This window comes from Indicator indicator, chromosome 2 (assembly GCF_027791375.1).
Source record: "Indicator indicator isolate 239-I01 chromosome 2, UM_Iind_1.1, whole genome shotgun sequence".
Taxonomy (NCBI): Eukaryota; Metazoa; Chordata; class Aves; order Piciformes; family Indicatoridae; genus Indicator; species Indicator indicator.
The window spans coordinates 53,555,480-53,572,085 of record NC_072011.1 but is presented as its reverse complement, the minus strand read 5'-3'; the positions used below and the strand labels follow the sequence as shown (position 1 = coordinate 53,572,085).

At 38.3% G+C, this 16,606-nt stretch overlaps 1 protein-coding gene across 1 annotated transcript in view; it reads left to right on the top strand.

The window, feature by feature from the left end:
• Positions 1-16,606, top strand: part of USH2A (usherin) — a 414,010-nt gene that overhangs the window by 81,632 nt on the left and 315,772 nt on the right. Inside the window, exons 14-16 of the mRNA XM_054394908.1 lie at positions 3,830-3,993; positions 10,102-10,260; positions 15,291-15,785. Of these exons, the coding sequence (XP_054250883.1) occupies positions 3,830-3,993; positions 10,102-10,260; positions 15,291-15,785 (818 nt within the window). The remainder of the gene's footprint in view (positions 1-3,829; positions 3,994-10,101; positions 10,261-15,290; positions 15,786-16,606) is intronic.

Below are 16,606 nucleotides of genomic sequence, written 5' to 3'. Positions count from 1 at the left end.
TGATTAACTTGTGTTGCATATACTTGACTTCCTTTTGGTTATCATCTACTCGGGCAGAAACATTTATCCACTGAAAATAATAATCCAACTCTTCATTTGTTAATCTGTTTTAATCCATTTCTTTAACTGTTAGTATCTTCTTAAAAATAATAATATGCTTTCTCTTTCTCTATAAAGTTGCAAAGTCATTAAACCTCCTTGCTCCAAGTGTCTTTTAAGGTCTCTGGTTACAGAACTAAAAAAGATATGATCTGTCTGTAGTGGCAGAAATATATCTGCCTTGGCACAACAGTGGAAAAGAAACAAAAGTTGTGACACAGAGAAACTGTGAGGCTTTAAAACTCACCCGCTGAGGAATGTATGTGAGCTGATTTATTTAATGATGTTTTAGAGATAAAGCAGGAACTCCATGTATTTTTAATGCATTTCAATTTATGAAGTGGGAAAATTTCCTTGGCAATTAAAGAATTAGAAATACTGGGTGTTAGCAGCAGTCTGAATAGATCTATAATGGCTGTAATTGGTACGCATTTGAAATGTTTTACCTCTGTATTGTTTACTATAATGAACTGATCAATGAACATCACAAATTGTTTATCTATCTATATATATATCTTGACAGATTACTGTTTATGAAATCCATTTAGTAAGTGAGGTTTTCCCATAAGGATGAAAAATGAAGATTTTAAACAGATTGCTGGAGAGGCTCTAACTGCACCTAGAGAGTCAATGTAATAAAGGTTTCTCTATATTAATATTACAAAACCCATTTATCCTCACAAAATCAATATTGCAATTCATCTTGTCCTGACATGTCTCTTTCCATGTTTTAAAAGTCTGTTTTCCTTGATTTTATATAATTCTGTTTTATTAAAAAGTGCTTGACTCAGAGAATCTTGAAGAATAAGCATTTAACAAAAACGCTGAAAATTTCTTACATGATTAAAAGTTTCAAGGAATTACTTATTAAAACAAAACAAAACAACTTAATTGTCTGAATCTTTAATCCTGACTGAAAAGTGTGATTTAGACTTAAAAACAAAGCCAGCTCTAGAGGGCTGCAGTTTTAAGAAATTATGTATGGGATCACACAAATCCAATGTGTAATTCTATGAAACAGAATATGATGACGTGTATGGTGTTTGAAGGATCTGGAGCTCAATTCAGTATAGGTGGTAGGGAGCCTACAGTTTTCCTAGAAGAAAATGCAACAAGCAGAAAGAAGCATCCACGTTCTGCCAGGCACTGAAAACTATAACTGTGTGAGTTCAATTCTCATATGTGAATGATAATGAAAACTGGAATATGCAGGGGACCCTTATTTGTAAGAGGTGCAGTAAGAGAACCTTGTCTTTTACTGTGTATCTATTGACGCTTTTGTTAACACCCCTCCCTAACTAAATATGCACTAAATATCAGCATGTAATGAAATGACAGAAAATTGAAGTACTGCCTTATTGAGCAAAGAAGTCTGTCTTTGTTTTTTCATTAACTATTTTTTTCCAGTTGTGATATTTAAATAGTTTAAACAAAACCTCTGTTTGAAGGGGGATTTGGATGCACTGCCTACAAATGAAGAGACTTAATACAGTTGGAAAAAACTGCCCTTTTCTCTTGACTATGAAAGAAAGCAAACTACAGTATAGTGGTTTCCAAGAGAGAATGTATTTTATTTATTCCCAAAAGGATATTAGTCCATAAAACAAATTTGCAGCTTATTTTGCAGCTTTAGCTTTTATCAGCCTTTTTAAGGGTGTTGAATGATTACCCAGGAGATCACACTGCACGAGCTACTGTGGAGTAAAGGAACTCTAATACAGAGAGCTCTGTGATGGGCAGAAAATATATGTGAAGAGTTTTCTTGCACATTAAATGTGACAATTTTTTTAACAAGTTTATTTCACTGATTATTGACCTTAATTTTAGTGTCCTAATGTGAAAACAATTTCCACCCTCTTTTCTCCTGAGCCTTAAAAAACTGATGCCTGAAACATAACTGAACTCACTTTTATTCCTGCCTTCACACAGATAGAGATAGACCAAGGTGATGGTGATAACTGGGAAAATGGCAAAGTAACTTGCTTAAAGTCACCATCACCTATTTCCTTGTATCTGATGCAACTGGCCAAAGAAATATTAGCATGACTGTTTCTCTCCTAGACTTCTCCAAGGTCTTTCTGTTGCTTTATCATCTTGGGTCCTGGCATCTGGAGTAATTGAAGATTCCCTCAATGTTTTGTGCCTGAGACTCAGACTTTTCCAGCTCAGGGCAAAGGGAATGAATTTTAGATTTCCCAGTGTGTTTTAATAACTGCACTGTAGAGTGCCACATTTCTCCCAATTTATAATTTTTTCAAAACATCTTTCTTCTGCAGCAATTAAAGTACAGTGAAATTAAAATCTAAACTATGAAGTTTTATTTGCCATTGTTGACTTTCTGTTATGACTAATAATGGCAGTCTGCATTGCAGCTGGTAGCATAATAGCTTTTGCAGGAAGGAAAAAAAGTGCTTTGCTTAACTTGGGAGACCTTGTTGCAGCTTTTCAGTACATAAAGGGGGCCTATAAGAAAGGTGGAAACAGTCTTTTTAGCAGGGTCTGTTGTGACAGGGCAAAGAGTGATGGTTTTAAACTAAAAGAGAGTAGATATAGGCTAGATATAAGGAAAAAAGATTTACAGTGAGGGTGATGAAACACTGGAACAGGTTGCCTAGAGAGGTGGTTGAAGCCTCGTCCTTGCAGATGTCCAGTGGGAGGTTGGACAGAGCTCTGAGTAACCTGGTCTACTTAAAGAGGTTCCTGCTCCCTGCAGGGGGAGTGACTAGATGAACTTTAAAGATGCCTTCCAACTCAAACTAGTCCATGTTTCTATACACTCATGAGCTATTCTGAGTGTTTGAATATTTGCATAATCTGATATTGTTATCTCTGGTATAAATGAATGTTGGTAGGGAAGTAGTACATCAAGTGAAAACCAAGTTGATTGCAAGAGATTTCAGGTGCAAAAGCCAAAGTATAAATCAGTCCTGAGAGTACTCTACTGATGCCAGAACTGAAATGTGAAATTTGTGTGATACCAATGCTTTTAATTTTTTTGGTCCTTTTAATTAATAACAATTTAATTTACACATTTAATTAAATATTCCTCTTTGTTATTTTCAAATTTGTCCATCAGGCTGCAAAGAAAATGCTCTTTCTGTTGTAATTTTTGTATTTCTGCTATTTTGTTTCCTTTCAATGTTTATAACTGAGTTTTTTCTCCCAACTTTTGTCTATGTTCATTCTCCTTTGTTCTTAGTGTTTTTTTTTATTTATTTTAAGTTTCCTTTGTAGTAAAAGAATTACTAATTGATGCCTTTTCAAACATAAGCCTGGTTGCCTCTGACTTAGAAGGTTTCATGCTCTGTGCAGAAACCTATGAAACCAGTTACACATATATCACTGAACTTTACAGCTCTTCAAGAGAGGTTGTGTAAGTAAACATTGGAGGACTGAGTGCTTAATGTGATTGTTACCAAATGTTATTATCCAGTTTGTGTATGGATCAATATGTATAAAAGCTCTATAACTCTAAGCAGTTTTAACTGAACCTATCTAAACTGGTGTTGAGATGTAAATGTTTATTTTTATAACAGGCACCTTTTTTTGTAAATTTTTTTAAAATTAGGCTAATAGTTTTGTTTTGTTTTTTTTTTTTTTACTGTCTCAGGCTATTCAGTTTGTGATTTTTTTAATTGTTACCCAAGAATCTTTTAAACAAAACCCTACTGTGCTTAACTGAAGTGTTAATGTGTTTTGATCACTTCCTTGATTTGTTTTTTGTTTATAGATGTCAGCACTGTAATTGTCATCCTGCAGGAGCCATTAGTGGGTCTTGTCATCTCGTTACTGGACAGTGTGTTTGTAAACAATTTGTAACCGGTTTGAAATGTGACAGCTGTGTTCCTGATGCTAGTAATTTGGATGTCCTCAACCTGTTTGGCTGTAGTAAAAGTAAGTGGATGTAAAGTCTTAAAAGCATGTCTTTCAAATGAAGATTTTCTTATTGACTTAGTATTAAATTAGGTCAGCAGTACTAAAACTGGGTTTGACTGTCCCTCCTCCATGTTTCTGGTCCCTGAAGCGTGGGCGATTTTCACTGCGAGTATCTTGAGAGTGTTCTAGAGAGATGCACAGAGTGCTTTATGTTGTACACACAGGTTGTGCTTACAGTCTACCTCAGGGAATAAGGTATGGTCCATATTTCCCTTGCATCTCCCACCATGTTCTTTGTAGTGACCAATGCAGAGTTCACTTTTTAAGTCACAGAAATACAATAGTGGACCTTTTCCTGCCACTGGCAGGAAGCAGAACTGCCTTCAGCAGATCCAAAGAACAGAAGGTCTGATGAAAACCCCCTCCAGGTGATTAATTCAAAATCCCCTCCTCAGGGCAGCTTTGTCTTTCTCCTCCTAGGGTTTGGGTGTTTTTTTCTGTGGGTTTTTTGTTTGTTTGTTTGTTTTCTTTTCTTTTTTTTAGTTGATATGGGGAAATATCTCATGTAGTGTAACAGAGCATCAGAAATCACCATGTGTGAGGTGGGGCCTAATGCTGTCTTGAGGATCAAGAAAAGGTGCTACGCTGGACCTCATTCTCACTTAACAGGGAAGGGCTGGTGACCAGTATGAGGCTCAGGGACAGCCTTGGCTGCAGTGACCACAATGCACTAGAATTTAAGATCCTTAAAGCACCTAGGAGGATGTATTCTAAACTTACAACCCTGGACTTTAGGCATGCAAACTTTGATCGCTTCAGGGATCTGCTGGCCAAAGTACTGTGGGACAAAGCCGTAGAGGGAAGGGGGGCCTAGGATAGCTGGTCAGTGTTCAAGGATCACCTTCTCTGTGCCCACGAGCAAAGTACACTGACAAAGAGGAAGGCAGGAAAGAATGTTAGGAGACCTGCCTGGATGAGTAAGGAGCTCCTAGACACACTGTCACACAGAAAGAAACTGTACAAGGAGTGGAAGAAAGGACATCTAGAATGGGGGGCATATGAGAAAGCTGTCCAAGTAGCAAGAGACCTGGTTAGAAAAGCTAAAGCTTAGTTAGTCTTCACTGGCAAGAGCTCCAGCTACACTCCTGAAGTCACAGAAGATAATGGCAGGGGCATGAAGAAGGAACTGCCTCTTGTTAAGTGAAGATCAGGTTCATGACCATCTGAAGAACTTGTGAGTGTACAACTCCATGGGACCTGATGGGATACATCCACAGGTACTGAGGGAATTGGTGCACAAGGTCACTAAACCGCTTTGTATTATATTCCAAAAGTCATGGCAGTCTGGGGAGGTCCCCACTGATGGGAAAGGGGGAAACATAACCTCCATTTTCAAAAAGGGAAAGAAGGATGATCCAGGGAACTACAGACCAGTCAGTCTCACCTCTGTGCCTGGTAAGATCATGGAGCAGATCCTTCTGGAGGCACTGCTGAGGCAGAAGAATAACAAAGAGGTGATTGGGTACAATCAACCTGGCTTCACCAAGGGCAAATCCTGCCTGACAAACCTGGTGGCCTTCTATGACGAAGTCACAACATCAATAGACAAGACATCACAATAGACAAGACATCACTTATCTGGACCAGAGCAAAGCCTTTGACACTGCCCCACGTGACAGCCTGATCTCCAAACTAGTAAAATATGGGTTGGATGGATGAACCACTCAGTGAATAAAGAGCTGGCTTGATGGCCACACCCAAAGAGTGGCTATCAATAGGTCCACGTCCAAGTGGAGGCCAGTGACAAGTGGAGTCTCTCAGGGATCAGTACTGGGACCAGGCCTGTTTAACATATTTGTTGGCAACATGGACAGTGGTATTGTGTGCACCCTCAGCAAGTTTGCTGATGACACCAAGCTGTGTGGTGCAGCAGACACGCTGGAGGGAAGGGATGCCATCCAGAGGGACCTTGACAGGCTGGAGAGGTGGGCCCATGCCAACCTCATGAGGTTCAAGGAGACCAAGTGTAGGGTCCTTCATCTGGGCTGGGGCAAACCCAGACACTGATATAGGCTGGGCAGTGGCTGACTGAGAGCAGCCCTGAAGAAAAGGACTTGGGGGTGCTGGTGGATGAGAAGCTCAACATGAGCCATCAGTGTGCCAATTGTATCCTGGGCTGCATCAAGAGAAATGTGGCCAGCAGGTCAAGAGAGGTCATTCTCCCCCTCTACTCTGCTCTCATGAGACCCCACCTGGAGTACTGTGTCCAGTTCTGAAACCCATATTCCAAGAAAGATATGTAAGTGCTGGAACATGTCCAGAGAGGGTCCATGATGATGATCAGAGGGCTAGAACACCTCTCCTATGAGGACAGGCTTGAGAGAGTTGGGGTTGTTCAGTTTGGAGAAGAGAAGGCTCCGAGGAGACCTTATTGTGGCGTTCCAATATTTAAAGGGGGCCTACAAGAAAGCTGGGGAGGGACTCTTTAGGGTGTCAGGTAGTGATAGGACAGGGGGGAGTGGAGGAAAACTAGAAAAGCATAGATTCAGATTGGATGATAGGAAGAAGTTTTACACCATGAGGGTGGTGAAACACTGGAACAGGTTGCCCAGGGAGGTGGTGGAATCCCCATCCCTGGATGTTTCTAAGGCCAGGATGGATGTGGCTCTAGTAGATCTAGTAGAAAGTGTCCCTGCCCATGGCAGGGGGGTTGGAATTAGATGATCCTTGAGGTCCCTTCCAACCTGAAAATTCTGTGATTCTGTGATCAGATCGTGAAATGTAATGAGACACATTGCAGTGGAACACCTGTGCTTCTGCCCTTACAGTGAGTCTGGATAAGAACAGGTGTCACCAGTTCAATCTTTGGTTCATAATTAGTCAAAATTAAATGTTTATATTTGCTCACCATTGTACAGTCTCAAAGCTGGTAGGTATTTTTGAAAAGAAGAGGAAAAAATATGTGTATTAAGAATATAAAATTTTAAAGTTGTGTTCAGGTTCAGAAACAGGCTTTGAGGTCATCATCCTGTGCAATACCAAACTGTGTGGGAAGGGCCTCAGCTAATTCTGAAAAAATTGTGTGACGTTTTTGTGACGTGCCTTATGGCATACAATTAACAGACCAGTCCTGCAGCATGAGTTCTCTGCTGATGCTAATTGGTTATTTCTTTAAAGAAATTAGCAATGGCCATACTGGTCCTACTGTGAGAATTAGCTCAGGTAGCTGTGTGTACTTCAATGACAGGGTTAGAAATTCCCAGTTAATCTCTGGAGAATATTTCTGGATCCTCCTTCAACAAAATATTTCCCTGTGTGTTCTACATAGATATTTATATGATATTAGTCATTGTGATACATGCACACTATAGATCTGCAAGCAGAGATGTACCTGCACAAAGGGTTCTGTTATAAAGACAGACAGCCCTCATTGATTCCAGTTTGTATTTCATTGTAATTTGGTTTAAATTTCAAATAATATGCAATGCAGAAAGCATGCTGCTATAAATGGGATAGAAGGCAAATTTGTTTCCAGAGGTCATTCTTTTTCCCTCAGAGTTTGAAATTATTTAGATATAGTTTTGGTTTTTGTTTTGTTTTGTTTAGTTTGTTTGTTCCCCATACTCTTCTTTAGAAGGCATAGTATCTATTCATTGTGCAGGTAGCTGATTGGCTTGTTGTTTCTTTAAAAAATGTAGGATGTTTCAACTGAATGCATAATAATAATATATGGCACTTTTATGATGCTGTTCATCTTCAAAGTGCTTTACAAACATAAACCAACCTACTTATTTATGTTGGGATATACATTGGATAAAGGTCAATGGCAATTCAACTATAAAATTGATTAATCATAATATGACATAGATAAATAATATCATAGATTTTGGTTAGAAAAAAAAAACATCAAGTGTTATTTTAAATGCCAAGCAGAGTCCTCTTCTGGACATAAATGATATAGCAATTGCAGTCTTTTGGTTATTCATACCAAAATATTTTGACTGGTTGCACAGATATGGAGCTTTGCCTAGCTTGATATTTGTGGTTATTTTTGTTGCGGAACAGCATTATATTGACACATACCATTGCTGTTTATAAGTCTTTGCTAAAGGAAGCAAATGTAAGTTACTGTCACCGTCCAACTAACATTCTTTAAGGAAAGAATGTTATATATTTTCAGGTTTTTTTGCCCAACAGTATCTTGACTGGTCTATAGGAATCTGAAATACAGTACTTTGCTTACACATCTAAACTGCAAACAGCAAACATATGAGATCAATGAAGGTTATACTGGTAAATTATTATGATTGCTTGGTCTTGAAAGCATGTGTTACATGGAGAGAAACTTTCAAAAATGCCAAAGGGATTTAGGAGTACTTGCTTTCTTTAATTCTCAGACTTTTTCCCTGTGGACACTTTAGCTTCCGAAGTCAAGAACTCTAGGCTGGCAGCAAAACAACCTGTGCTTTCTAATGGGAGATGATGATTATGTTCTGTTCAGTCCAATAAATCCTAGAAGTATTTTCTGCTGTTTCTTGGCTGAGAGACTGCAATAGGAGAAAGACTTTTCATTATCTTACTCTAAATAAAGAGCTTCAACTCATGTTTTAGTTTTGTATTAAAACCTGATGTTGGTGTAAGCCTCTGCATCTATAATTTGTGTGGCTTGAGGCCCCCATGTTGTTTTGTCTGCAACTTCACACTTTGTTTCTTGTCTCCTTTTAGCTTGTCTGAATGAATTTTGATAATTTTGTGAATTGTGTATGTTAAGCAATAAAAATTATGGAAGTTTATAAAGAAAGGGAAAAAAATAACAAAAAGCTGTATGTTTCTAATGTTGGTATTTTCATATGATGCTTAATGTAAGGGAGAAAATCTTATCGGGTGGTTCTAGATCCAGCTCCTGGTAGCTTACTCCATATGCTGATTCCTGTACTGTCCTTGTCCATTTTTATTCCAGGAGCAAAATATGTTCCTCTAGATTCATACTCCTCTGGTTTTCCCTCGTCTGGTGAGGAGCCTAGGGAAATGGCACAGTCTGCCTTTGAGTCAAGATATAGCAATTACTAGCTGCCAAAACAGAGCAGTCTTGCTCTGCGTTAATGCACTGAGGGTCAAAGTGCTTCCCTTGGTATAACAGGCTGGCTGGACACCTCACAGCAGGATATGGACTCATGCTCTGACTTGAATAATAACATAAATACAGAATCACAGAATTGTATAGGCAGGAAAAGACCTTTAGAATTGTCAAGTTCAACTGTAAAAACATACATGTGTATGGGGTATATGTATGCACATAAAGCTTAATTTCTCAGTTAGCAGCCACTGTCTTAGAAAGGGACATGATCATCCAGTTGGTTTACAAAAGAAAGGACTTTGCTCTTTCCAAAAGCATAAGACTGTTGGCTTGTGAACTTAAAAGTCTGAGGTTTTTTTCTTGCTACTGATTGCAATTTAACAGCACATATTCCAAAGTTAATGGAGGTGAGAGCAGAGTAGTATTTTGGTAAATAAGAATCTCAAACTGATTTCCTAAAATGTTAGACACCTCAGTCTCATTGATTTAAGTTTCATTGGAAACTAATGGAATTGAATTGCCTAAATAACCTTCAAAATATGTCCCTTTATATTTTCTGTCATTTGATTAATTAGGCTTATTTTAACACTTCAGTAAAATTTGTAGTTAGTTTGACTTTCCATTTCTGTTCTATTAGAGGAAGTTATGCCTGGCCTATGCGAAAATGGAATGATTCCCCTGAAAAAAAAATATAATTGAACTATAGACTTCGATAACATGACCAGATAAACATGTTCCTCTTAAATAGGGGTCTGGAAATATATTTTAAAAAAAGTTTGGAAAGCTGTTGTGTACGTGCTTAAATTGAGGGGGAAAGGAAGATTAAGTTTATTTGTCATTTGTCTAAATATATGAATTTATTTCATGTACATGGATAAAAAGCTGGAGAACTTATTGGAGAGCATTCAGATGGATCTTGTCTGGGTGACTGTGTACTAAGCATTTTTTTCCTTGAAGGAATATTAGCAGTTTCTTTGCATTTTTATTTAGATTTGTGTGATTATTAATTACCTTAATTTTTACATAATCTGTTTGTGTGTACGTTTTAGCTCCGTTCCAGCAACCTCCTCCTACAGGAGAAGTTCTCAATTCTTCTGTTATCAGTCTCTCGTGGAGCTCCCCTGACTCTCCAAATTCTAACAGGCTCACTTACCAGTTGTATAGGGATGAGGCTGAAATTTATTCAGCTGAAGACTACCACCCATATAGTAAGTATTTGTTGTGAGATGATACCAAAGGTTTTGTGCTTGTGTGTGTGTACATATGTGTGCATGTATATATGTGCATTTTTTCTTAGTAATTTCTTGTTTCTGTCATGATCATTCTCTGTGATTTTGAATACATTGTTCTGTTTTCCTTTAGCGAGTTACTGTTCCATGTTAGTAATTCTGCTTGGAAGAAATGAATACCACAGTCTAAAATCTGGTAAACCGAGTCACCCAAAACGCCTGATAATTTTTTACTTTTTAATCTGAAAAGCTTTAAAATTGACTTACCAAAAGCATTCCCTGCGAACATACCCAGTCTTCAAAATCTAGGAGAGGCAAAGTCCCAGATGAAGAACTAGGCTGAATGGGAGAGGACATAATGTACTTTAAACCTCTTTTTTCATCCTTCTGGTTTTAAACTGTTAACAGATTAGGAAAGCTTTTTGTGTCCTCTAACTTTTAGCACCTTCTCTTAAGCTATAAGTGTAGCTCCTGATTTGCCTTTAGCAGCACCACTTCTCTCATGTTGAGGATTGCAAAGGGATACTCAGAAGGCAGTCCTCAAGGATTTGACACTGTCCTAGCTGGAAAGGCCATTTTGTGCTACTATCGATCCTCTTATCAAAGAAAAGGAGATGGATTTGGATATTCTTTTTCTGTATATATAGCACACAAGTGTTTGGTATGGGTTTTTGTTGTTGTTGTTGTGGTTGTGTTTTGGTTTGGTTTTGGGTTTTTTTGTTTAGGTTTTTTCTGAGGTGTGGCTTAATGCCATTAAGGTTTAATTTGTGTTCAGGCAGCTTTCGCTTGTTATATTTTCATACCAGTGCAGCATTAATATTTTGCAGAACTCAAGTCTTTCTAATTATTGGCATGTAATCTGGAGAAAAAAAAAAAAAGAAAAAAAAGATGGTGATTCAGTGGAACCACAGATCCTTTGAAACGAACCTAACATTTTTATGCTGTGGTACATGCTGCTGTGTTACGGCTGATTACTCTGTGGCTTATACTGTCAATGTGAACACACCACAGTACATACTATAAGGAAACCTGTATGTTTTTAAGGCCAGGCTAGATGGGGCTCTGGGCAACCTGATCTAGTGGAAAGTGTCCCTGCCCATGGCAGGGTGGTTTGAACTAGATGATACTTGAGGTCTCGTCCAATCCTGACAATTCTGTGATTCTGTGAAAGGTACACAACCCCATGTAAGCATGGGATTAAGTGATTGAGAGGAGAAAAAGAAACATTACCCAAAAAGTTTAGAGCTAATAGGAAGAATTCTAGTTTGTTAACTTGATTTCAAAGCCTAATTTTAGTGAAAGTATGAATTAATTTCAAAAGAAAAGCCGCTGTACTTGTCACAAATTTGTTCTTAACAATGTACTTGAAACAGTGCATTGTTGAGGATGTTATTTCATAATTACTTACATACTTTGTAGAGAGTGAAAAATTCTGAATATATTTAGCTGGTTAACAAGACTTAAACATGTTTCTATTGAACAAAACATTATTTTCTAAAATCTGACTTGGTTCCAAAAGATGGTTTTGACATTTCCAGGCAATCCCCCTGATAAGTGATGTAAAATCATCTGCTGCTGTTTGAATATCAAGAACACATTGTTAATGCTGTCAAAACTTTTGATAATGTTACTTTTTTTTCCTCAGCATAGTCTGGAATTTGTAACACTTACGAAATACCCTGAGAGTGTAACTAGATGAACATTATCTTATGATTAAATGAGAGCATTATAGAAACACTGAGCTTCCTGAGGAAAGCTAAGAATTGTCTTCTAAATTGGCCTGGTGAGCTGGCTGATGGTATTTCAGAATGGCAAATTAAAGCAATGTTTTCCTAACTGCTCTGGTAAACCAGAGGCTCAGGAGATTCCAATCCTTGTCTTGAGGATAAAATTAAATACTTGTTCTAAACTGTGCAAGCCCCCTGAAAGCTACTTACAGTACTAACTCCAAATCACGTTGGTTCTAATTATTTATAAATGTAACAAAATATGTGATGAAGATGTTCACCTGAGGAATGCAGAACTTTCTACCTTTTTGCTTTATCCAGTTCTATCTATGTATATCCTCACTGAAATGAAATTACCATCTGGTGATCAGTTATTCATTGGTACTGAATGAACTTCCTCATAATGTTGAGGTGGTGCTGGTTACTTTTCTGGCAAATGATGTCAGCATTCTGGTTGAGCTACCTCTACAATCACTGTGCTTGAAAAGGGGAAGATAATGTGCTTGCTGTCAACATCAGACCTGGGTTCCCAGAGGCTGGATTTTGGGGGTTGGTTGTTTGTAGAATTAGGGTGGTGTTGGTGTGGTTGTTTCTAGAGCAGATATGAATGCTGAAGTTGGTTTGGTAGGGAGGTGATTCAGTAGGAAGATGATTCTAGGTCCTGTGCTAGCTCACTTTTTGGCTCTATATCACATTCTAGATTGCTTGGTTCTAGCTCAGGTTGCCACTTGTTTGCTAATCCCGGAGCAGAATTGTGGTTTACCTCACTGTTTCAGAACTGCCCGTTGGATAAGTACTAAAGATCGAACTTAGTTCACTTATTGCTTTAGGACTGCTGGCTGGTTCAGGGCTTTTTCATGGTTCTTGTGCAGGCTCTGGTTCACTTGATGGCTCTTGATCATAATCTAGCTCACACGATTGTTCTAGATTGGGTTCTAGAGTTGGATTCTGAAATGGGAGGTACTGGAATCTAGTTCCGGGGCTACTCATGTTTTATCATTTGGGGGTTGGACTCAATGATCTCCACATGTCCCTTCCAACCCCTAACATCCTGTGATTCTGTGATCTCATAAGCATTGTAGTACTTGCTGCTGCTGCCAGCAGTCTTAATGGGTTTTCTCCTTTTTTTTTTCTTTTCTTTTTTTCTTGAGTGCTGCTTTGTCTTCTCTGCAGCTTTTTTGAGTTGAAGGCCCATAGGATGGGGAGCCTATCATCCCATAAAGCCTAGCTTTCCTAAGTTTCTAGCGTGTTAACTCTCACTACCTCTGTGGGCATTCATTTCTTTGGAGACAAAATCAGAAAACTGACACATGGCAGTCTCCTAGTTGCTAGTGTCCTTCACAGCAACTGGTTGTCATGCTTCTGCTGTGAGAATTCTCGCCAGCCTGTCCAAGAGTTTTGTCTAACACTTGTTGAATGGGCTCTGGTATCCAGTCTTGCACCCAGAAGCACTTCAGCCACGGCAGTGTTTCCATGCAGCTCAGAAAGGGCTCAACAACTCTACAGTACACTTGAGTGCTTGTACCCACAAACAACAAGACAACCTTGAAAGCTGAAGAAACAGCTGAATCTCCCAAGCAATACTGAAATGTGCTGCATCACTTGCCTGCTCATGATTAATCCACAAGGATGTCACAATATCCATTGCTTCCACTGGCACAACCATTCTCCAATCTTGTCTGAAGTTCTAAGGCTTGAAAGGCATGAAGATGAGATTATTCAGTCTCCTTATTGCTGGTCTCCAGTGTTAAGTTTGTGGTCACTGAGTAATAGCAGAATTGCTGTAAGCAAATACTGTGCCAGGACTGCTGCTTTTACACTGCAGTGTCAGGAGTTGAATATCTAGCAATACTCAGAATTTTATGGTCATCTTCCCTAAGTTCTACTCAGGGCTGGCTTGCCAATTGTGGTGGGTTGAAATCTCCTCCCCCACATTAACTACACCAGACTAGCTCCACTTGGAAGCAAACAAGGCTGTATTTTACAAGCAAAAACTACAATCTACAATGGAATGCAATGAATATGTACAAATATACAGTATCTACAACATTTACAAATATGTACAATTAACAGAAACAGCACAAAACCCTTCTGGCCAAAACCAGAAAAGCTGTCCCTCTGCCTCCCCCTTCCCTGCCTTCTCCAGACCCCCCTGGCAAAAGGAAGAAAGACAAGAAGCAGAGAGGTTGTTAGAACTTAGCATTCAAGGTCAATAGCCAGTGTGTTATCTCTGAAGCAAAGCCAGAAGAGCAGAAACACCCTGCTAGAATGCTGCAGAGAGAACACTGAACTTTTGTTTTGAGAACTGAATCTTAAAGGTTTCTATCTCTCCAATGGAAGTGTTTAGAATAATCCTTATTTTTCTTTTGTCATCCAATTGTGATTTATTTACATTCTTATACCTTTCTGCTTGAACGCTGTAAAAAGAAATTAAAGGCATAACCTTAAAACCACCACACCAATGCAGACATGCAAAGAGAATTTAGAAATACCTGTGTCCTCACCATTTGCTTTGAAAAAAATTCAAGAGTATCAATGCTATGGTATGTAATATATTACTCAAGGTTCACTATTTCTTAAGGCAAAACATTGTATGGTGGTATGGTTGTAAGTAAATTCACACTGTGCTGTGCTGACTAAGATGTGTAACTGCTTCTGGTATTTACCTAGGAGCTATTCATGGTCATGGCTGCTCAAAAGCTATCTAGTGTAATGGAAAATAGAAGGTAAGGAAGGTAAATATAGGTTTTGGATATACCTTTTAAATAATTATTTGCACTTCTCTTTCACTTGTCGTCCAAAATCAAATGCTCTAGAAATTAAGCACCATTTTAGAAGTGAGGAAGTGAAAGCACAGAAAGATGAAATATATGATCTTATGCTATGAAATGAATTGAAAACAAAAATGTGAAAATTTATGGAATGGTTTGGATCTGGTTTCCAAATCAAATTCACCAATATCCATGCTGATTTACATTTGAAATAATTACTTGAAAGCAATAAGGAGGAATAAGAGGATAATTGTATTAATCTTGTTCATGATTAAAGTAGGAACTACGAGAAATTTGGTAAAACAAATTATGCCTATGTGCAGTGGAAGATGATAGAGGGAAAAGGAGAGGAGAGAAGGTGCAATGTTCAAAATGATCACAAGAAGAGCATGTGTACAGGCATAAATCTCTTATGTCTTGGATTAGGGCTAGAAAGATTGTAAGTATGCAAAATAAGATTATTTTTAATGTGTTAGACTGATTCTCTTTTCTTCTCACCCGTTTGTTTTAGGTGTTCAGACTTTCACTGATACTATGTTATCTCCATATACCTTCTATTCCTATTACATCCAAGCCAGCAATGTTCATGGTTTTACAAGAAGTGCCTCAGTGACATACAGAACAAAATCTGGGACGCCTACAGGAAGCCTGCATTTGAATCCTGTCTTTCCTGTTAGTCACCACTCTGTTTTACTTTACTGGACAAATGCTTCCAATGACTCTGGGCCCATAGAGAAATACATTTTGACATGTACTAGCTTGGTTGATCTTCAGCCTTGTGGTCAGTATGAAGGCTTAAAAACTTCAGCAATTATTTGGAATCTCATTCCATTTACAAAGTATGTTTTTTCTGTGCAAGCTTGTACTAGTGGAGGCTGCTTAAAGAGCCAGCCAATAACAGTAATTACTGCACAAGCTCCTCCAGAAGGACTACACCCACCAATGATAGAAACCATCAGCTCTACAGAACTGACTGTGGAATGGTCACCACCTGAGAAACCAAATGGTAGGACATTGTAATTATTTTTGTAAGTTGAAGGTTTTGTATTTTCTCAAATCTGGTTAGAATATCCTTAGCCGTGAAACATAAACAGAGAATGAAGTAAGTATTGTCTTAATTTGCCTGTCTGCCATTAAACATATCCTCAGAGTCTATATTTTATTCTTTTGGAGTCCAGAACTCCAACTGTGAATGTGCTGGGTGCAGGATTTATCACTTAGTGGCATCTGCTGCACCAAAAATCACATTTATAATTAAACATTCCCAGTAAAATTGATTTTTTTCCTAATTTGCCAGATCGCCTAGTTCAGACAGATGTGGTGATACCGCCTGACAAAGAACAAATAAGCAGATAACAGTTATGGAAAAACAATCTAAGAATTAACAGAGAACTCTGTTTTTAAAACCATCCGTCATGTTTTGTAACTAATTCTATTACCAGTGTAACTTTGTTAGGGATTAGGTGATTGCCAAGAGTTGCTGGTCTAACTTGGGTAATAATATTTTAGGTTTTTGAAACTAAGACACAGCTGTTCTAGGATTCTTTTGTGATGCCACAGATTTAACTGGTAAACACTTCACCTGTTAATATATGTGCAGCAGATTTTGTGAACTTGTACTTATATGCATCCATATTTGTGCATGCAAAAGGAGCATTCGGACCTGCTCACAAAATGGGGACATTTCATGTCCTCAGCTGTTTATGGGAAGCTCAGCTTCCTCTTCAAACATCTCATTTTCCAACTGTTACCAGATTAGACAGGTGGAATAACCACACAAGAATGCCTGTTTACATTTAGAGGGGCAGTTCCTAGATTGCAGGTCAT